The 24858-nt window shown below is 29.7% G+C and overlaps 2 protein-coding genes across 3 annotated transcripts; both read right to left on the reverse strand.

Moving 5' to 3' along the window:
• Positions 1–235: 235 nt before the first annotated feature.
• On the reverse strand, positions 236–7526 carry LOC132934959 (uncharacterized). Its single transcript, XM_061001401.1, has 8 exons — positions 7086–7526; positions 3327–3584; positions 2400–2528; positions 2080–2337; positions 1387–1515; positions 1068–1325; positions 454–579; positions 236–391 (listed from the first exon to the last, which is right to left on the reverse strand). Exons 2-7 carry the CDS (start codon positions 3501–3503, stop codon positions 466–468), a joined length of 1065 nt encoding a protein of 354 aa, XP_060857384.1. The 5' UTR covers positions 3504–3584; positions 7086–7526; the 3' UTR covers positions 236–391; positions 454–465.
• A 2465-nt stretch (positions 7527–9991) lies between these two features.
• Positions 9992–10959, reverse strand: LOC132934961 (uncharacterized). Of its 2 annotated transcripts, none has more exons than XM_061001402.1 (3): positions 10865–10959; positions 10516–10797; positions 9992–10446 (listed from the first exon to the last, which is right to left on the reverse strand). In XM_061001402.1, exons 2-3 carry the CDS (start codon positions 10780–10782, stop codon positions 10144–10146), a joined length of 570 nt encoding a protein of 189 aa, XP_060857385.1. In that variant the 5' UTR covers positions 10783–10797; positions 10865–10959; the 3' UTR covers positions 9992–10143. The 2 variants fall into 2 exon arrangements, with proteins under 2 accessions (XP_060857385.1, XP_060857386.1); XM_061001403.1 differs by having other exon boundaries at positions 10516–10790; positions 10865–10952.
• Positions 10960–24858: the final 13899 nt, after the last annotated feature.

A 24858-nucleotide genomic window follows, 5' to 3' on the forward strand; every position in this document is an offset into this window, starting at 1 on the left:
ATTTAAAGTTACCACACATATTGGTTAAGATAAACTTAAACTCACAGAACGTAAAACTTGTCATACAAATAATAAGACTTATTTTAATCATAATCATCGATTTAATATTAGTCTTTAATATAAACTTAATCATTTAGAATAAATAATATAAATGTAAATAATATATAAATGAGAGTAAACAAAATAAAATTAAACAATTATTATTGATTCTTACCAATTAACCATCACTTAATCATACTAAGAAACCTTTTTAAATTTAAATACAACTTTCATAAAAATAAGTGGGTAAGTTATTTCTATTACTAAATAAATTATATAAATTAAACATTTTTTTTTTGGGAAGCCTTGAGATGTTGGCAGTATACAGACAAGAATATATTATTTCTCTTTCCTAAAAATAAAATGGACAAAAACGATATAAAAGTTTGTTTAGTCATTCAATTTTTCACTCACTCTCATTTAAATTTATGGTATTAGCTTCTTATTTTCTTCCTCAAGTTCTTTAAGATTTATTAATATGACTGATCCGTTGTCAGAAACTACTAAGCTCTTAATGTCAAGTTTCTTCATTTGTAGTACCTACATTAAATACAATATTATTAATTAACAAGGTTTGTAATTTATAAAAGGATATTTAATAAAGAATTGTAATACTCAATATTCTCTAGTAATAGAAACTAATTTATATTTTATACATTAACAGCACAAATTAAGATATGTCTTAATCTGTGATTAATATATATGTATACTGTAAATGAACAATAATTAATCTATACTTCCATCACAAGCTTGCTTAAAGGAGAAAGATAAATCATTTAAATTTAAATATGTTATTTGATTTAATAAAAAAAAATAAATAATATTACAACCATTTCATTTGCAGCTAATAAAACCTGTCTTTGATACTGTTATTGCAATAACATATAATTCAATTTTAAAAGATATAATGTAAATTGTGTGTGGTGAAACGAAGTATGAACATAATATTATTATGTTTATTATAATATACTCTTTACTTTAGCTTTCTTTTTCTTTTTTATATAGAAACACTTTTTTATTATGCTTACCGGACTTAATATATTAAAAACTGTACTATTTGCTTTTGAGGAGTTATCAGTTTCTTCCACTTGTTCAGTATCTGCAGAATTTTGAGCAGGGACATTGCAATTCAACATCATACCGGCATCTACGGTATCTTTTTTATTATCCAGTTGATTATCGTCAATGTGCAGAGGAGACTCCACTTTCTTATTTTTTGGGGGAGTTGTTACATGAAGATTTAAGTTGTCGGCTGTATCTGGGCAAGAATATTTTTTTGTTTTTTCCTAAAAATAAAATGGAATAATAAAGATATATAACTTTGTAGTCTTCAAGTTTTTCACTTACCCTTCTTAAAATTATTGCAGTTAGATTCTTGACATGTTTTTCTCTAATGTGTTCTCGACAAAGTAATCGGCAGTCATACAATGAAGAACATACTAAGCAAATATATTGTTTTTCCCCCTTTTGTAATACCTAAATTAAATTCAATATTATTTATTAACAAGGTTTGTAATTTATAAAAGGATATTTAATAAAGAATTGTAATGCTCAACATTCTCTTGTTATAGAAACTAATTTATATTTTATACATTAACAGCACATAATATGAAGATATGTCTTAATCTGTGATTAATAGATATTTATACAGTTAAAACAAAATAAATAATCTATATTTTCATCACAAGCTTGCTAAAAGGAGATAGATAAATCATTTAAATTTAAATGTGTTAGGTATATGTATTTAAATAAGTTATTATAATATATATGATTCAATGTTACAAGATATAATGTAAATTGAGTGTGGTGAAACAAAGTATGAACATAATATTCCTATGTTTATTATGATATACTCATTATTTTAGCTATCTTTTTTCTTTTTTATGTAGTTACAGTATAGTTGCATAATAATGTTAGCTTATTTGTGTTTATAGCAGAATGTGATAAAATAAAATAAAATGAAAATATACACGTGCAACAAAAATATCTATCGATTGCATATTAAATCAATATCAAAAACACATTTTTTATTATGCTTACCGGACTAAATATATTAAAAGCTGCAGTATTTGCTTTTGAGGAGTTATCAGTTTCTTCCACTTGTTCAGTATCTGCTGATTTTTGAGCAGGGACATTGTAATTCATCATCATATCCGCAACTTCATTTCTTTTTTCGTTACCCAGTTGATTATTGTCTATGTACATAGGAGACTCAACTTTCTTATATTTTTGAGGGCACGTTATGTGAAGTTTTGAGTTGTCGGCAGTATCTGGACAAGAATATTCTTTTGTTCTTTCCTAAAAAAAAAAATGGATTAATAAAGATATATAACTTTGTAAACTTCAAATTTTTCACTTACCCTTCTTAAAACTATAGTAGTTACATTCTTCATATGTTTTTCTCGAATGTGTTTACGACAAAGTAATTGGCAGTCATATAGTGAAGAACATACTAAGCAACTAAATTGTTTTCCCTCATTTTGTGGTACCTAAATTAAATTCAATATTATTTATTAACAAGGTTTGTAATTTATAAAAGGATATTTAATAAAGAATTGTAATGCTCAACAATCTCTACACTCTATTCAAAATCAGACCGTGACCAGGCGGCAACCAGTTTTCGTCGGGCGGCGGTCAGACATATCGCCAGATGCCGTCCCCACTACGGCGACGCGTCGGGCGCTGCCACGGAACAAAGCCACACTCATGCGCACAACTCGGCCGCCTGGTCACGGTCTTATTTTGAATAGAGTATAGTTATAGAAACTAATTTATATTTTATACATTAATAGCACAAATTAAGATATGTCTTAATCAGTGATTAATATATATTTATACTGTAAATGGAAAATAATTAATCTATACTTCCATCACAAGCTTGCTTAAAGGAGATAGATAAATAATTTTAATTTAAATAATAAATATGTTATATGATTTAATAAAAATAAAAAATAATATTGCTACCATTTCATTTGCAGCTAATATTTTGTCTTGATACTGTTATTACAATAACGTATAATTCATTTTTACAAGATATAATGTAAATTGTGTGTGGTGAAACGAAGTATGAACATATTATTATTATGTTTATTATAATATACTCTTTAGTTTAGCTTTCTTTTTTTGTTTTATGTAGTTACAGTATATTTACATAGAAATGTAATCTTATTTGTGTTTATAGTAGAATGTGATAAAATAAAATAAAATAAAAATATACACGTGCAACAAAAATATCCATCGATTGCATATTAAATCAATATCAAAACCACATTTTTTATTATGCTTACCGGACTAAATATATTAAAAGCTGCAGTATTTGCATTCGAGGAGTTATCAGTTTCTCCCACTTGTTCAGTATCTGCAGATTTTTGAGCTGGGACATTATAATTCAACATTATACACACATCTAAAGTAACTTTATCGTTTTCCAGTTGATTATCGTCTATGTGCATAGGAGACTCCATTTTCTTATTTTTTAAGTAGGTTGTTATGTGAAGTTTTGAATTGTGGGCAGTATCTGGACAAGAATATTTTTTTGCTTTTTCCTAAAAAAAAAAATGATTTAGTAAAGATATATAACTTTGTAGTCTTCAAATTTTTCACTTAAACTACATAAAATGTATGTAGTTAGCTTTTCATATGTTTTTTACTAATGTGTTTACGACAAAGTAATCGACTGTCATACAATGAAGAACATATTAAGCATCTATATTGTATTTTATTCTTTTGTGGTACCTAAATTAAATGCAATAATCACATGCCTTATTAAAGAAGATAGAAAAACCATTGAAATTTAAATATGTTATAAGTCTTTAATTATGTTTTTTTTTTTGATTTAATAATAGTAAAAAATAATATTGTTACTATTTAATTCTCAGCTAAGATAATTTGTCTTTGATACTGTTTTGCAGTATATTATGATTCAATGCTACAATAGATATAATTGAAGTTGTGTGTGGTGAAACTAAGTTTGGACATAATATAATTATGTTTATTATAATAATTTATTATTTAGTTTAGCTTTCATATTTCTTTTTTATTTGTGACAACATTTTATTTTTAATAAGATGCACTTCCTATTCAAACTTGTCCATACGTATTAAATTTGATATGTACACTTCATGCACATGCGATCAGTTGAGTTAACAATAATCACACATTCTTCTCCCAGAATCTCACATATCTTTTCTAGGTATAGTACATTAGTATGTGATGTAATGCTTCTAGAGATCTGTACATTAATCTTTTAATTTTTCATTACAAAAAATTCAAAGATTCATTGTATCTAGAAAAAAAAATTTTCATTTTGGTAGTGTTATTTTTCAAAGTTACATCTATAACCTTCTATAACTAATGGAATATTAGAAATATTATTAAACAAATAATCATTTAAAAAGTTCAATTTATACCTAATATTTATTTGTAATTTAAAATTATACAATGCTATACGTTTTATAATGCAGCTTGAAAATAAGGACATGAGTTTTTTTGTTTTACCATAGGAACCTAAGTCTTTATTTTTATAGTTTAAAGAATCTAGGCTAATATGTAGGTACCTAAATAATATTGTAAATTATTGGTACGCACTACATCTTGTATGATTAGACTTTGGGCTATTTAGCTATATATCTCAATAAGCAAATACCTAATTAATGTTTTATTTTTTATGTGTGAATTTATATAAAATGATTAGGTACATGCTGTAGCTTTACATTTAATCATTACCTATTATTGTATAGGTAATTGACGGTAATTGAGATGATAATTTAAGATAAATAACTAGAAAAATAAGACATACCTACTTATAGGTACATACCTAATACATAAAATATTTCTGTGTTCTCTACTCTGCCCCTTTATATAACTATAATATACTATATTACTTCACACACAATATTGTCAGGGATGATTTTAGCGTTGCGACAAGACCCAGGGAAAGCAAGAACTATTATTTAATGTTTGCAACAATTAGCATAGGCTACATGGGGCAGAAGGCCCAACGCACAGAATTATGAGATAGTTATAAAAAGTATATTGTGGGAAGTCTGTGGGTCCAATAGAATCTTAGCAATATAGCTATGAAAAAACTACGCAGTTAGTAAAACCCCTCATCGATCATAAGATTGGCCAGCCACAAGCACATCTGCAGACCCATGAGCACTCACTCACACCGACACTATAAATATAGCTAAGACTAACTAATTTGGGGATTGACCACGAACCGTGGGTACGGTCTCACGAGTCACAAGGAACAAGTTGAGTAGAGGTTTCACCGTTCACACTATATAGTAAAGACCAGAATAGTCCCATCTTCAGGCGTGATTTCACATAGTCAGTACGAGCATCTCCACGCAAGACTTTTTTTAGAATAAAATTTTTGGACTTAGATTATTTCGGGACTTAGAGAATACAAAGTTACATCTATAACCTTCTACAACTAATGGAATATTAGAAATATTATTAAACAAATAATCATTTAAAAAGTTCAAGTTCGGTTAGCAACATTCGTGGATCTAGTTTACATTTGAGTATTCAACCACCCACAGGCACGTACTGTCCCAATAGGATACCGGGAAAATCCCAATAGGCCCTCTTAAATATTATAAGACCGGGGCCCCCTACCATATATGGGTACCAGTTTCAACTAAATTTGTTATTTTCTTATCTTAATAATTTTAATTGAATGTTATTGAAAAGAGAAAATTACTTAAAGGAAAATAATGAATTTCTTTAGTTCCTACCTAAGTTATAGATAATGCAATTTTGGGAGTACTAGCTTTGATCATATTATACTAACTAATACGTCTTGTTCGTCGAAAAACAAATATTTTTACTTCAGAATTCTTATGAACTATGATAAGAACTAGAAAAAGTCGCAAGCGACTACATAATTAAGTTATTTATAAATTGCTTAGATAAATAATTGTTGATGATTAACCTAGATACACTTTTATTATTTCATTTATTTGAATTTCGTCATCTACTTAAATAACAGTTTGAATAAATTGAAAATAGTTTATTATGTTTAACTTATTTTAGATTTGGTGTTACCTAATATATTGCTGTTACATAGGTATACAATAAAATAATAATAGTAGGTACGGCAGGACATTAAAATGAGCGTACAAAAAAGTCTAATGTAAGAGTTCCAACTATTGGTACAATGAAAAAGTACCTAAGTACTCTTTTAAATTGTTAAATTATTATTATTATACATGCGTATCTACTATTGGTCGTGTTTCAATCTATTTTATTATGAATTTTGTTTATGTACAAATTTATAATGTATAACAATGTATTGAAAACTCTTAGATACTAATAGTATATTTAATATTATCTTTTTAGTGGTCCTAAATAATTTAGAAGCTCTCCAGCCACATTGTATGCATAACATTTTCCTTCATTTTAATAATTATTTCATTCTATATTATTATTATCGGTAAACCCAGAATGTTGTTTTACAAAATTAATGTATTCTATTATATTCTATTTTTTTTTTTTTTTTTTATAGAACTTAAATCAAAATATAGATTTTGTTTATTATTTACCTGAACATACATTTGTACAGTTTGTTTTTTAGTTTCAATTTTTTTTATAGTTTTGTATCAAAGTAAGAAATGGGTAAATAACGTGGCTGATGTTATAGGTAATAGGTATAGTGTATACTGTATACATGGTATACATGAGACCCATCTCTATTCGTAAGTTGTAAGTGTGTCCTAATTATCACAAGTTTCCCGGTAGGTTTTATACAGTATTATGTATTCCTACCTATCAATAATATAATATAAAAGCCAATAGGTACCTACACTCCTTGTTCAATACTAATATACTGTAGATAACTTTATACCATCGGATAAAAATAATATTGATAATAACGTTTATAATATTTAATTTTGTTATTATTAAACAATAGACTGAAAAATTATTATAACGTCCAACATTATGAATCAAGCGAGGTGAATAAAAAAAAAAAATTAACAATAAACAAAAAATTATTATTTGGGATTGGTAAATATTCGAAGCATTCAAGAATGACAACTTACCGTTGGTAATAGACAGACAATTTGAGCGTTGTAAACAAAACGATGACGTGCACAGGAAAAAAACTTTACCGATTTACCAGCAGTCGGGCAATGGCTATTTATTATTATTCAACCAAAACGGACTACACGAACGGTGGTTTAATGGCGGTGCCAATGAGTGACAAACGAGGCGAACAATATTCAGCAACGGATAAACAGCCGGTGCGAACGCCAAACAAAAAAGACTCGATCTCGCGTCGGTGTGTCACTGAGTAAACGGCCAGTGGCGTCTCGTCAGCCGTCGTAGTATTGCACAAAGACAACAAGGGACCGCCATTATTGATTTTAATCTCGTACACGTCATCCACGTCTTTTACCACCACGTCACTAATTGGCGTCCGGTCGTTTCAGCTGTAGCAGCAACTGGTGTCTCGCGTAGGGCGTAGCTTGCGATCGTAGAACAAAACCTAACCACAAACCAACTGATTACCGACAGATGCGTCGTGGTCACGCACTGGTATCGACCTGTTTGGGGGGTAGTAGAGGAACCAAAGACCTATAAACTAATTGACAGCGCATTCCACTCCACCCTTAATAAAAATTAACAAGTGACTATTTTATAATAATATAATATATAACATTTCGTATTACACTATTTATTTAGATATGTAGGTAATTATGTATATTTTTCTAGTTTAAACATAACTGCTTTATTATTATTTTGAGAATCCAGTATTACTTAAATATAAGTTAATAAATAAGGACAAAAGGACTTCTATTATCATTTATGATTAAAAAAAAATGTTAATTTAAAACTAAACAAAATATACATTGCAATATAGGTATATAATATAACAAGACCTTGTATTTATGACCATTGACTATTGAGTATATTATAGCGAACTAAAAGATAGAAAATAAATTCTTATGTCATTTTACCTGGTATGGTGTGAGGAGGCCTTTATAGCAAGGCTAGGCAAGTAAATGATATTTCTTAACTCGTTTAAAGTTATTGAGTTAAGTTAAGTATTTCTTTTTTTCAGTTAAGTTAAAAGTTAAGTTAATTGACATTTTAAAACATCAATTAAGATTAAATTAAATTAACAAATAATGTAATGGTAACTCAACTTAACTTCAATTAATAAGTTAAGTTTTTTTTTTTAAAAATGCATTGAAAAGGTATTAAAATAACTAATGAGCCGTGTTAATCACTTGGATACTAATATACTTATGCATAAAGACACATATAATTTTAGAACTCTATATTTTACTCTGGGTTTATTTAAATTTATATTTTAGTGTGAATGTGCTTACAGGTACTGTATTGTAATATTTATAATTTAAAAATAAATTACTCAATCATTTAAAAATTATAAAAAAAGCTACTATATTTTTATTCAAAATATCTATTAAATTGTAATAATAATGTTATCTCAAAATTTTGATCTACCATCGATCCTTATCTCTTGTTTAGTAAGTGTCCTCTAAAACTAAAAAGCCGGTCAACATGAGCAGATGAAGGGACGGCAGTATTATACTTGATATATATTTCTTCAAGTGTATTTGGTAATTCTGAAGGAGATTTAATATTTGTGTTAGACAAATAATTGTCAACAACAAGTTTATAATCATTATTTGAATCCAAAACATTATTTTCTTCAAAACTAAAAAAATCATCTTCAAATTCACTATTTTGACATTGTATGATATTTTTATTGTGTTGGAAGTCGACTGAAGATTTTCTTGGGAATTTGTTATTATTGATGAGTTATCAATTATGCTTTCCATAAGTGTATGTTTGATGTTATTCCAATTATATTCTACTGTACAATTTAATCACAATCAGCCACTTGACACATCTTTGACTCCATATATATCATGAATCTAAGAAAAATTTTCTTGCCATTATTTGAGTTTAATTAGGTGTAAAACAAATTAAAATAATTATGATACTAACAATCTTTGTTCATTTCAAACATACAGGCAAAAGCTATTTAAAATATCTTAGGTTCAAACTTCAAATCAGTTTTTCTCAAAACTATACATTTTGAGATATGTTCCGTCCTGTTCTAGGATGGCGAAATGGTTTACTTAATATTAATACAGAAGCAGAAATAATGTGTTTTGCTGATGATACAGTTATTCTTATCCATGATAAAAATATAGAACAATTATGTACTAAAGCAAATGTTATTTTTAATACTACTAAAGCATGGTTTGATAACATTCTACTTAAATAAAATCTCAATAAAACAAAACACATTGTTTTTAATTTATAAAATATTGATATTCAAAACAATTTAAAAATCTGTCAACTCTGGACACGGTGCTTAATGAATAATAACCATAATGTTAATACTAGATTCAGGAAAAATGTAAATATATTTATACCTAGATGTTATAAATCTTTTGGTCTTAAAAGCTCACTAAATACTGCTATTATTTTTTGTAAAGATTTAATAATTATTATTAATCTCTTCAAAAACAATTATCATTTTAAGTATAGCATATTAAAATTACTCTAATTTCTAATGCATAATTAATACAAGTATACAATGTCTTAATCATATGTTATTTTTTTCAGTTGTTAATGTTATCATCATTAACTTCTTTTTTTTCTTCTATTGTTATATTGTAACTATAATTTTTTTCTGTTTTACTCTATTTATAATTATGTTACTATTTAAATATCTATATTAATTGCTATACACTATTTCAAGACCTCATCACTTTCAATACAAGCACCAACTTAAAGAAGGTGACCAAAATATTATATATTAATGCATTATATAATCTATTTTAATAATAATTGTTTGTTTGCAAAAATAATAATAAATAAATAAATTATCAGTATTAAAAAACAATGCATAAAATAAAAATAAAAAATATTTATTAATAAGAGGTAGCTACTACCTTAGTCACAAAAATGATGATGGATTATATTTCTGTTTTATAAGAAAATGAATCTTAGGCATAGAACATTACATAAAATAAAATATAAAAAAGTTATAAAAATAAACTTATCACAAATTAGTAGACACCAGCCAGTAGTTTTCAAGCTTAGTACCGCTGGCGAACACTACAACGGTTTTTTACTAATTGTTGGCATATTCACATATGTTTCAGCATTTCTAACATGTTTAAAATTATCGTCTGGCACTCTTTTCAAGAGTCCCAATTTGGAATTTATGATATTTACATAGTTTAATAATTCTTTGTATTTGTTATAATATAAGCGTTGTTGATGTTCACATTCTGATATATTAAGCATTTGTTTTTCAATATCTGATGTGCCATGTGTGGCCACGACTTCAGCAGCTTTATTTAAGATTATGTTTTTAAGATCTTCTTGAGAAAGTGTGACCGACTGGTTGGATTCAAACTAAAATCAAACATCTATAAATTAATTACATGTTCCTCACAAATATATTTTGATAAAATAAATTCTTACCAATAAACATAATGGCCATTCCATCTTATAATCCGGTATCTGCTCATTGACTAATACATTGCTGATAAACGTTACTAATTTCTCAATGTTTTCTTTTTCGTTGTCAATAACGGCAGTTGGTACATCGCTGTCTGCACCACAATCTGTAGTTGAGCCATCGTCGTTTTTATTAACTGAATTAACATCACCAGAGAATGGAGAAATGCTGTCACTGACGTCGTCTGGTTTGGAATCCTTTGGGCCATTAGAATTGCGATTGTGTGCCATGACAAAAACTGTATTCTTAAAATGTTTAATCGAACAGTAATGAGAAATTGTTTGATAAAAAATACGATCTTCTAATAATTACCCAATTATAACACGATAGCAGTAATATAATATCTTGGAAGTTGGTTGAACCACGTTGGACTCTGACTTTAAGGTCCGGGGAAAAAAACAGGAAAAAATGACAAGTCATCCAAAAAGTCCATATCACCGTCGGAATACTATCACTGCAGCGGCAATACTCTGCAATGTTACCACAACAATAATTTTATACCAAGTACAGGTGCGGACTGGTAAAATAGGGCACGGGATGCTACCCAATTTAAAGGGCAAATAACAAAAATTTTCGCGGAAAATTTAAAACACGTAGATTATTTATAAAATTTTAATATATTTTATTTTGTCTTAAAAAAATATTGAATATATGTTAAAAACGTAAATAAGTACCAATTTACAACAAACATTCAATCAAAATTGTACAATATTATAGATCACTAATAATCGTAAGTTGGTAATGATCTGCTGTTCACTAGGTGTCTAGTGTCTTTAAATATACAATAAACAATGTTAGGCAAATATATTTTAGGGCAAGGGATGCTGTTGCATCCCAGCATCCCAGCCAGTCCGCGCCTGACCAAGTAGACCTTTGAACAAATGGACAGCGTATTCCACTCCGCCCTGTTATCAATGCACGGGAATCATATAAGAGAAAGAAAGAAGAAAGAACGAAGAGAGAAATGAGAGAAAGAACATAAAGGGGGTAATCATAGAGGTATTAAAGGAATACTATATTTCCCCCACGTTCTCTTTTACTCTATATCGTACCCACGACCTCTCTCTCTCTAAGCGCCGTTTATTAGTCAATAGGTCTATAATGCTTAGATCATATTACACAAGCACAGAATAGATTTAATCTGTTCTGTGATACAATTATTATAATACGATCAAAGATTGTAATGACCGCAAAATTATTCCAAGTCCAAAATAATCTATTTATTTTAATATAACTAAAGACTAGCTGTCTAGCAATGACTGAATAACTGAAGCCAAATAATCTTAACACATTTTCATTTATTTTTGTTTTTCCAATTATCTTAAAAAATACTGAGAATTTTTAATTTACACCTCCCGAACTAGATCCAAATTTAAATTATCTAAATGTACCTATATAGGTGTACATCAATTTGATATTCTACACACCGGGGTCTTAGACATTTCAGAAAACAATTTATTAGTTCAGGCGTTTACAAATATATATTTTGAATATAAAAACAAAACAAACATAAAATTAATATGTACATTTTTATATTATTTTTTATATAATTGTAACAAAAAAACGGGTAAATGGAAATCGCTCTGCAGTGTCAAGTGGGTCACCGTGTAATAGTGTTAAAATTGAATTCAATGATATAAAAATATAAAATCATTGTATACGAATAAAAAAACGATTCTGAGCGAAGACTGTGGTAAACGGAAAATTGGTACGGTGATTGTGTTTTGAACAAAATAAAAGAAATAGGCGGAATATTGGTACTATAAAATATTTTATTTTCAGTGGTTCAAAAAATTAAATTAAAGCCATAAAATATTTAAAAAAAAAATAATAAAAAAAATAATCATCTAACCAGAAATATTGTGCATGATGGATGAAACCATCTGACTTGGAGTTTCTCGTGTGTCTAAGGCTCTTTTTTTTATATTATGTTTAATAACAATTATTTCCTCAATTTTATTATTTGAAGTGTGATTATGAGGCACTATATTTGAATAGTTTATATACTAAAATAAAATTAATAATAATACATTACAATACAATAGATACAATAATATAAATTATTACTAATTTAAAACTTACGGGTTTATTTAAATTCGTTGTAATTTTTCCCGGACATTTTAATGTTGTATTTTGTGAACATTTCCACCTAATAGTATTATTATTTTTTCTTAAAATTACATACGAATAATTCTTGTACGGCATTAATTCATTTCCCTTTTCAGTTTTAAAACTTTCCATTATAACAAAAATAAAAATTGAAAATTGTGGACACGTGGCAATAAGTTGAACGTTGAACGTTTTGCACTAGGTCGCATGAAACCTATACAATATCTTTATTCATCGTTATCGATATTGTCATTTGTCGTTGTAGATTAGATTAATACTTCCCTACAATTTCATGCAGTACTTATCTAATTTAAGATTGTTTTTTTCATAGTTTAAGAAACCCTGGTTTTTACGACCGTACCAATATTCCACGTTCAAAACAACCGTACCAATTTTCCGACAATCGTTTCGGTAAACGAAAAACTGGTACCTACGGTCTTTATAAACGCGGAATACTGGTACGGTCCACAATAGTCAATGTTTTCCAAACTTTTATGAAAAAAAAAAATGAAAATTCAACGATTATTTTTTAATTTAAATTTTATTTTCCCGAAGATCGATGGGAAACCACGAGTGACTGCTAGTGAAAATAATACGATAACGATAAGATACGATAAATATCTACAGTCGAGTCGCGATAACTTGAAGTTGAAGGGGGATAAAAATTCACCTCGAGATATGTATTATTCGAGATACCTAACTCGAATTTATCAAAATAAAATTAAAACTTCGAGTTACCTATGTAATGAAATATAATTTTAAAATTTTACGATAAAAACGTTATGACAAATATAATGCATTTATGTATAGGTATACATAAATGCTATACAAAAACTAAATTAAATTAAAAAAATAAGCACAATGAAGTTATAAGTATATACACATGCATTATTTATGAGACAAAGTAGAAAAGTAATTTTTGGTTTTTTGGCTGTTTAATGACAAAATCTTCTAATTTGCCAATGGATTCGAAAATAGAAGTATCCACGCCTTCGACAGATTCAACAAATTGCCTAACAGTTTGTAATGACTGTATTAATCAATAAATGTCATGAACTTAATATACAGCAAGTTCTCACCAGTTCATCATAATATTATGCAATAGTGGATTGAGTGTGTTCTATTTTTCACTTAAACCAAAATTATACATATAATGGACAATTTTAAAAGTCAAAGAAGCAGTGAGTTTATATAGTACATAAGAAATATCCTTGTGTGGTTTTGAGGAAGTATAACAATTCTATAAGGTGTAAATACACACAAAACACACATTTGAAATGCCCGGGAAATGTAACAACTAATTTGATCGAACCAGTAAGTTATAATATTATTATATTATAATATATTTATGTATTTATATGGAACTAACTTAAATTCCAGTACGTAAATAATTCAAATTAAATGTCACATAACCGCACAGTTAACAGCAAAATAGTATGAAGGAAAAATTTGATATTTGCTTCTGACTTTGCCATAAATATTCTAGCAAAATCTGAATCATGGTTTATGGATGGTACATTCAAGTGTTCGTCTAATGTGTTGGAACAACTTGACTTGATACGAGGAGAGTATAAAAGTAAAGTATCTATTTGTGTGTACGCCTTTTTATCAAAAAAGTAATAAAAATCGTATACAACTGTTTTGCAACAAGTTATCATTAAATGCATTCAAGTTTTTCGACATCCAAAACCAAAATTTGTAACTATGGATTTCGAAATCGCTGCTATGTTGTTGCGCTGTATCCGTTCTCTGGAACTGCATATAAATATAATACAACATGACATATAAAATAATTCACTTATAAACCAATTCAAACCTCATTATAATATAATAATATGACTGTAAATTACTGTGTTATAATAGTATAACTATATACCTATACCAATATTTAATATATGAATAATTATGTACATTATTATACAATATATAATTAATTAACTTGTAAGCCTATTTAAACCTTATTTGCATAAAGCTCCAAACGGTAGTTTTGGTAGAATGAATCCTCGCCCGAACGGTCTATACGCTCCACCTGCGTCACCCACCTAACTAATACCACGCTTGAAAACTTGCCCAGCTCACCAATAAATTATAATCCTTGCTAGAATATACACTGCATGTCTAAGGTACTCATACTTTCAGAAATACTGGAAAACTGCAACTATAATTATGATTCCTGAACCAGGAAAACTCCACTCGGCTCCAGAAAACCATCGTCCAATATCGTTACTCGATACTATGTCAAAAATTCTTGAAAAATTAATCTTGTTCTGACTGAAAAAATATATTGAACCTCGTCCAGAACAACATGCTTTTAGAACAGGACACCCCACTACACTACAACTAACCAAGCTAATTGATGGCCATCTGTCAGCCAAGGCCGGAAACAACAAACTGCAGCACTATTCCTAGATATGGAAAAAGCATTCTACAGGGTATGGCAAGACTGTCTTATTCACAAACTCCTTGGTACGAAAACACCCATCAACTCGGTAAAACGCATCAAATCATTCCTGACCAATAGACAATTCTTTATCAAGATATTCCACCACCAGTCAACAACAAGGCAAATCGAAGCAGGCGTTTCGCAGGGCTCATGATTATCCCCACTACTGTACACTGTATTCATCAACGATCTGCCTTCAGAACCACAGGTGTCAACATCACTGTTCGCGGACGACACAATGTTCCATACCAGCAACAAAAACGCTGCCTACGCAGTACTAAAGCTCCAACGGCAAGTCACCTTAACAACAAAATAGCTCAGTCGATGGAGATTGCGACTTAATGTTACAAAAACAGTGGCAATACTTTTTGGAACAAAAACAACTACCAAACTGAAGAAAATGACTATCTACGACAACAAGGCAAAACTAGGAGTAACACTAGACCGGGGGCTAAAGTACTGTGTTCCCTGACACACTTTGTGTCTCCTGAAAATCAAAGTGTGTCCCCTGAATGACAAATGTGTGTCCCAAGTAACATAACGTGATTTTAGTTTTATAGAAAATATAACAAACATTAATCATTTAATATTTTAATTTACCAGTTACCTATTCTGTTAACTTAAGTTAATTACCTACCTACTTATTTTGTTTATATACTATGGACAAGTTTGTTATAAAAAAAAAGAAGAAAATAAATGATAATGGGTCAATTCAAAGTAATTAGGTACCTACTGAAATAAACCCTTTAAAATTACTAAACAAGCAGGTACATAGAATATTTAAATTATTCTATGCTGTGTCTATTAAAATATAATATTGTTTATATTGTAATAGGTACCTACTGAAACGTTAACTAATAAGAGCATCGTAATTTATAGAATATTGTCATAATATTATATAATTATATAGGTATAGGCACTATAGCATATTATAAATATGTATTGATGTTTATTTTAAGTCTAAAATATATTAAAATACCGTTAAACGGCCGAACTTGGGGCAGTTTTGAAATTCTATTGTAAATAACTTTAAGATTAATTAATCTAGACATATTTTCAACGCATCATTTTGTTTTAGTTAAGGTTTGATGTATTGATCATTGATCTGTTGCATTTGAATCATACAAATTATTCCTTCTATGTTTTTTTTTTATTTTACTTTTTATTTAACTTTGAGCACTATGTTAAATTTTTAAAACGTACTAGACAATTTTCTGAATTTAACAAATATATTTTGTACCTGGTGTCGCTGGTGAGTATAATAGTATATATTAACATATAAAAAAAAAAAATAAAAACATTCTTGGTGACCAATTAAACAAGTACTTATTAAAATAAAAAAATAACAACATTCTTGTCAGGTATTAAATAATAGATCGGTAACTTTCTTGTTTACCAATTAAATAAGTAGGTATTATAATGTTATGTAAATAACATTAAAAAATCAGGGTTGAATAACAGTGGCCCAAGTTGGAATACTTGGACTAAATAAGTAAAACGTAATTTACAGAAATGTATGCCAGATTATAATATTTTATAATATAGAGTAGTAAATTTAACACGCATCCGAACATATTCTTTATTATCAATTTTTATGTAAAACGTCTAATTTAATGAGTATTAGTGTAAGTTTTCAGACCTTTTCAAAACAATAGATATTAAACTAAAAATTAATACTTTTGTTTAAAACTTGATGCTGCAACACTACCAAAGTGATTTTAAATATTGTTAAGATAACAACAGAATATTTGTATCACATTAATTAATTGAAAAGAGACCGTTATAGAGGTAAAACTAAAAGATAATATTTTTGGCCCCCATGTTAAACACACGCCCCAAGTTGGCCCGTTTGACGGTATTAAAAAATTTAAGTTATTAAACTGATTATTATAATCATAAATCGGATTTAATAGAGAATTAGATAGTTATTTTTCCTTATAATAAATATAAATAAAAGGATCTACATACATAATAATATACATATAATATTATATTATAAGTATAACAGTTTATTTAATAAACCCAATATTATTTTCTAAACATAATAAAATTTGTTTTTTAAAAACCTTGAAAATTCTTATAAACTATTTTGTTACATAAATTATATTCTAATTGATGATGATAACATACAAAAATATTTAAATATTTTTCAATTTACAACACACATAGGCTTTTACTGATATAAGTGATTTAAAATAATTAAAAAAGTTACCTCACTAACTCACTTACAGGGAAGTTGTATATTAAAGTGGGGGGGGGGGGGGGGGGGGGGTGGATTTTGTGTGTTACAACATGTTTTTTTGTTATGGAAAACTGTCAAATCCCAAAAGTAACAGTTCAATAAATATTAATAAGCGTGTGGTGTGTCCCCTGAAATCAGATGTATTTTAGGCCCTGCAATAGACAAGTCACTAAATCTCCACAGCCACGTAAATGACATAATTACCAAGGCCAAACGCTCAAGAGCAGCACTCTATCCACTACGAAATAGCAAAAGCCACATTCTAATAAACTCAAGATTATCCCTATTCAAGATATACATAAGGCCTATCCTCCTGTACGCTGCACCTGCAAGGGGGCCTAAAAATAAGTAGATCAAATTGGAAAAAAATTGAAGCCATGCAACACATAGGGCTAAGAACTATAACAGCCATTCCACCATACCAGACAAACAAATCCCGTCAATCGAGGAAGATGCCAGAAAAGCTACTACAATAATGTACAACAAAAACGCAAGGTCTCTCTACCCGCACATACAAATTCTAGGAATACCAGACTCAGAGACCCTAAATTTTACTCAAGACCTTTCTACTTCAAAAATAACATCTAAATAACAAACCAAAATGCCGGAAAACACCTCAAACAGGAAGAAAAAGACAAAAGTCGGATACTTCCAATATTAGACCACGCAGGTGTCACCCATAGCAATAGCAATATGATGTATGCAAATGTCTGACGCACGGCTACCACTACAAATCGCCGTATGGTGAAAATTGTTAAGGTCTCGGTCGCGTCCTCCTGTGCCCACTTCCAAAAGTTGTCATACGAGGATACATACACACAGGGCCGTCTTAAGCTTTGCAGGGGCCCATGGGCACCTGGAGCTAAAGGGGCCCTTTTAGTAGGCCTACAAAAGTTGAATAAAAGTTTATTTAATATGATTTATTTAATATTAATTAAAAACTATGTACATTTCACTGAATAAAAAAAAACAATGAAACTTATATTTTATTTTTATGTGTTTATTATTATTATTTATGTTTATATGTTTATTGTTTATGTGTATCGTTAAGTAAGCAACGGCTTTTTTCGAGATTTCTGATGTGCAAAATCTTCAATTATATCTTCGAAGTCTAGTTTTTGAAGGAGATCACTTTCTATGCACATTATTGACAAATTGGTTAACCGTTCTTGCAACATAGTTGTTCGTAATTCGTTTTTTATTCTTTTTAGTTGTGAAAATGAGCGCTCCCCACTGCAATTGGTGATCGTGAGGCAAAGGAAAATCCTTGTGGCAACTTCCACGTTTGGGAATGTTTCTGCTAATTTGTCTGCTTTTATTAAAGAATGTATGTCTAAGATACTTAAGTCCATGGATTCATTTTTGTATCACAGTAAGTACCAGGGTCGTGAGATATATTTTCTATAATATGTGTATTTGTAGTAAAATTTGGAGTTGATGAACTCAAAACACTAGTTGTATCATTAAAAGTGGGTCCAATTTCTGGACTTTCAAATTTAGAGGTACCTTGATATAACGAGGTCGAAAACTCATTCTGCCTGTTAGTTTCCTCGAGTGTAAAAAATGAAGTAAGCTTAGGCAATTTGTTAATTTTTTCTTTTTGGATCGCAAGTCTTTTTCTTTTGTCTGAACCACTCAAATATGTCCTTTTTGACATAATTAAATGAGACTACAACTCTATTACAGACACTAATAAAATGTTATATTTTATATTTTTATTATAGTTAAATAAACTAAACGAAACGGACAAACGGCGCACTTATACTGACAGTCAGTTTTATTGTGTAATGTGTATTTACTGAAAACGTTCAAAATAAAATTCCTATTCAATTCACTGCTTTGACATAATTAAGATAAGATAAATAATCTAGTACATAAACATAATGCGGACAGGTGGAAACTGATATAGATTATTGGCACTGCAGTAATTGATTTATATATTATATAAAACTTGTTGTAGTTTCTTGCATTTGTGTGGGTAACCCCTCCCGCTACCGATCGAAACATACTCCGCGAGTCGTTGCCGATAACCGTCGTAATCGTATAGGATCGGTAACGGCGAAAACATTACAATTTAAAATTGTAATTTCGATTTGGCCGGGGGCCCCATTTGGATGGGGGCCCTGGGCACGTGCCCCACGTGCCCATAGGGTAAAGACGGAACTGCATACACAAGACAGACACAAACCGGTAAAAAAAAAAGCCATATAATGTGTGGAATTGTGGGTGAGGTGATTAACGCCCCCAAGGCCAACCTAACCAACTTCGTGGTGCCGTGCGTGCTCTCGACCTTCGTAAAATGTTTGTTTTTTTTTTTTTTAAATTTATTAATTTAGAATTTTGTATTACTTATATTAAAGCGCTGGACTATAATATTATCATTTTTTTTCCTCAGCAGTACTTACTCTATTCCAAAGCTTACTAAATACTAATTTATAACTAATCAACGATTTGTTTATATATTTGTCTCGTAATTACGAAGGATTAATAAATATATTTATAATTAGTGTTATTGTAGGATATCCGACTATAATAATATGATTTATTTTTAATAAACCGACAAATAATTAATAATAGAATGGCTAAAAAATGTGTATCGGTTTAATACAAATGATAATATTATGCACGCAGTATAGAATTATTTTATTTTTCATATTAACGCACTGTACCTACTGAAATTTGTAAGAAAACTGAAAAATAATTTTCAAAATGTTTTGTTCCGAGTGTAGTAGTTGATCTATTTTCTAGCGTTTTTTCTTGATCAATTTTGTGTATCTTTTAAAACAATAGATTTAAAATTTTATACCCTATAAAATGTGTATATAACAGAAATGTATAACGCAGTAATAGTTACTGTCAGTACCTAACTAATAGGTCGTAACTATAATATGAAATAGTACAAAAAAAATGTATAGATAGGTACTCATCTTTTTTTTACAATCACTAATAACTAATAATTAATAGCAATGTCTATTAGCTACAAGTATAAGTACCTACACCGATTATTGCAACAGTGATTTATCCTTATTTACTGTACCGTCGCGGAAGAATCAACAATTAAGTTTTAGGTTCAAGCGCGTTTTTGAACTGTTGAACATAAACCTTAAACCATAAACCATAAACCATAAACCTATTGTTTGATTATTTCAATATTTGGAAACGTATTATATGCTGTATTTACGTCATATAAAGGACTGCCGTTCAGCCGCGTGTAAATATGTATTCATAATTCATATAGGTACTCCTGTCTGTAACATTGGGCATAGCTATTTATAGACGATTATATCTACTCAACAAAATAGCGAAAAAAATATTTGCAACGAGATGGTCATATGACTAAATATTAAATAACGAAAATTATTTCCATATATACCTGGTAAAAATATGTTATCTACGATAGTAATTAGATAATTGTTGGATGTATTATAATACCATAATACATATTGATAATGTATTAATTAAAATAGTAGGTAGCAATCAGGCACTGGCTACCTCTAAGGGGCGCGGGAAAAACTATATTTATAGGGCGCCAACTATATTTGTATACATCCACTTCAAATTAAAAAAATTGTGTCTTCCCATGTTTGTGTCATTTACAAAGTACCGCCTGAAGATGTTAAACACAACTAACAATTCTCATATTTTAACCAACGCATTAGAATATTAGATGATAAACCATTTTTTGTTATGAACCTTTGAGGATCGAAACATTCTAAATCCGTATATAAAATCTGATGAGATAAAAATCATACATCTAAACTATCTATAATAGTGTCCACTGTATAATTAAATATTTTTATACGAAATTGATCAATTTCTTTCGTGTGAACTTCTTCATCTCGAGTTAATTCTCCGTCCGTACACACAACAGTGCGTTTGCGTTTCTTCGAAAGTCTTTCTTCTATTTCAATATTACTATTCACGAAGCTCCTTTTCATCAATTGTTTTAACCAAGGCTGGGCATTAACGAGTTAAAAAGTTAAAGTTAAGTTAACAAATTTTATTTTAACTTATTAACTTGACTAGTTACTTTTGGCTTTTCATTAAACTAACTGTTAACTTACTAAATTTCTTTCTTAATTAACATGCAATTAACGAGTTAATTTTTCATTTTAAAAAGTAAGTTAAGTTAATTAATTTTTGTTTTAATTTTATAATATTTCACTATTCAGTCTATTTTGTTTTCATGTCAAAAAATGTGTATCGTAAATTATTTAAAGTTAAAAATGTATTCGAATCTAACTTATATCGAAATACTGTATGAAGTATGAACACTATATCCTATAATTTAGTTTTGGGTTGGAAAAAAATTAAGTACGCTAGCGTTGTATAAACAAATTAACTTTTTTTTAACTTTTTGTTATTGGTGCATATTAACTTAACTTAACCGAGTTAAAAAAAATCATTAACTTGCCCAGCCTTGGTTTTAACTGCAAAGTCAACAAAAGTCTTGGCAGCCTACCTTCCTAACCTACCTTATTAGACGGGCGTCCTGTAGGAATACCGAAATAAAAACAATAATCAATGTACACACACACACACACACGTCTTACATCGATTACGGTCATGAACTCAAAAGATTCTTCTTAGTTCATGATTACGGTGTTCGAATTTCACAAGTCGCCTTTGAGGCTCTATATTTAATAATGTCATAAATGATAACAAAACAATTATTTACATAAAATATGTACCTCCCTTATAATGTGCAGTAGTATTCAAATATCTAGTATAGTGTAGACGTATAGTAGGTACCTACTATAATGTGTTATTGTTATTAAATACAATTATATTAATTGGGACAAGAGTCAAGAGTACAGACATGTTAACCCAGTAGATAATTGGCCACTATAAATATTTTACTAATAATTATATACGGTTAATTTTCAAATATTAGACAGTAAATGTTTATACAAATATAAACAAATATTGGTTATTGAAAATTGAGAGATTATAGTGTTGTACTAACAATTATTGCGTGTATCGATTGAATAATAAAGGCATAAAGGACATAAAATATGAATTTTGAACTATGAATTTTTAATATTTTTCAACTGCTATCGATACAATATTATATTATAAAGAATTTTTATTTAAGAATTTAAAAAATTTAAATTTCTGTTAGCAGTTCAAAACGAGTCAAATTTTTAAGGAATTGATAAATTAAACATTTGCTGTAAATAAATTTCAAGTATGAAGTATCGACAGTAATTCGTTTTTGAATCACAACAAAATAAGAAAATCGCTGCATAAGAAATCGAGTGAATATCCAATGTTCTATAAATTTGAACCTTTAACATTCATAAAAATGTAATTTGACTTTCTTGTGGACTTTTTTTTTTAAACAAAAAGTAGACAAATTTATAAGGAATCTTGTATTATATTTTAAAATCTTAGATTTCAAAAGATAAATTTATATGAAATTCTAAAAAAATAATTTGCAAATTTTCGTCATTATTACGCATTTTTTTTCTAAATATGAGCTTTAAATGCTTAAAGTGCCTAATTAAACATTAGTTTTTAACTTAATGATTCAAACATGTCAACCTACATGTCAGTATCGTACCTACCGGGTCCGTGAAGTTGGCCGCACAATGTCAACATTTTAGCTCCAAATGTTGTCAATAATTTGTAAGTTCATTGTAAGTTTATGTAAGCACAATTTGGTAATTTGTAAGTTTTACTACTATAATGTGTAATATACAAAATAATATAATAATAATTAAATATTAATACAAATATAATCTATACATTAAATTATAAAATAGAAGCCCTATTTTTGTGTGTAACGAGCATATCTCAAAAAGTACTTATTTTAATACGGGTTTCACTAATAAATTAACCTAGTCACGGGGAAGGTTTTAATGTATAATTTTCCTTGGATAAATTAATTGGGTAGCCGAAAATAATAACAATCTATGTCTATATATCTAAAAAAAACAAATGTTTGTCTATATGTCATTGTCATTGAACTCCTCCTGGACCGATTTTGATGACATTTTTTGTGTGTTTTTGAATAGGTCCCTCTCAAAATCAGAATATGGTGTTTTATTTTGATAAAAGTTAAATAAATTGCCCATATTTTACTCCTTAAAAATGGTCGGTATCGAATTCCCTTATAAGTTAAAAATTTTTATTTTTGTTGTTGCTTATAACATTAGCCTAATTATTATACTTTCACTACCTACTCAAACACTTTAAAGGTAATGTTTATACAAAAGGGTATTGCATTGAAATTTTTCGTCACTAAAATACAAAAATTAACTTATAAAATGAAAATATAATTCGTTGATTTCACGTTAGTTAAAATAAACAATTAAATTAAGCTATAGTAGTTAAATTAACGCATAGATGCTGAAGTTTGACGGTGTGTGTGTGGGGTCGTGGTTACCCGTGGACTTTATGGGTCAAGTATATACATTTGTTTAATGCCTATAGCTGTAAACACAAACGTATATTAAAGTGGTCACCAAATGGAGGCCAAATGTGGCCATTTCGAAAATATTAATTGGTGACCCCCGGTATATTGTGTAGTGTTCTATAAATTAGGATGCATTTAAGTTGTATAGGTACACAGATACTAAATTATTTAATTAAAATAACACCGTTAAACTGAATACATGTATTACAATTATTTAAATATTAGACCTACCTATATTAAAATAAACATTATAATCAAAAAAATTTAAGATCAAGCAAATCAAACTCAATAGAAAATTTTTAAAAAAATGGCGGGTACCTAAAGTGAATTCATACCAAATATATTATAACATTGTATAGGTATTAAATTGTGTGGTCGGCAGAGTCCTACCCCCACCTCCACGTGGTGCCGACTGGAAACGGAATTCCGGTTCCGGCCAACGGGGGAGGCACAGAAGGCAAACTATATAAAACCGAACACCGGCGGGTCAACACCAGCGACCAGAGAGGGCCAACATCGCCCTCCAACCACCGACAACAGACCGAAGGCTCGATGCGAAGACAACCGGGAAGGTTAGACGGGGACCCAGGGGCTAGTAAACTCAGCGCCCCAGTATCATCATCCGAAACTGCCCTGCAGCGCAGGCGTGCGCCGGGGCATTAGTAGGACGCCCGTAGCACGATTCGTCACCGTCCGGGCGATCGCGATTGATGAGAAAGGGCGCTAGTCAGAACGCCTCAAGAAACCGCCGACCGGTCAGTCGACGCACCGAGCAGCACGCAGCAATACTAGACACGGAGGAAACAGAAGGCAAACTGTATAAAACCGAACACCGGCGGGTCAACACCAGCGCCCAGAGAGGGCCAACATCGCCCTCCAACCACTGACAACAGACCGAAGGCTCGATGCGAAGACAACCGGGAAGGTTAGACGGGGACCTAGGGGCTAGTAAACTCAGCGCCCCAGTATCATCATCCGAAACTGCCCTGCAGCGCAGGCGTGCGCCGGGGCATTAGTAGGACGCCCGTAGCACGATTCGTCACCGTCCGGGCGATCGCGATTGATGAGAAAGGGTGCTAGTCAGAACGCCTCAA

This window comes from Metopolophium dirhodum, chromosome 1 (genome assembly GCF_019925205.1).
Source record: "Metopolophium dirhodum isolate CAU chromosome 1, ASM1992520v1, whole genome shotgun sequence".
Lineage (NCBI taxonomy): Eukaryota > Metazoa > Arthropoda > Insecta > Hemiptera > Aphididae > Metopolophium > Metopolophium dirhodum.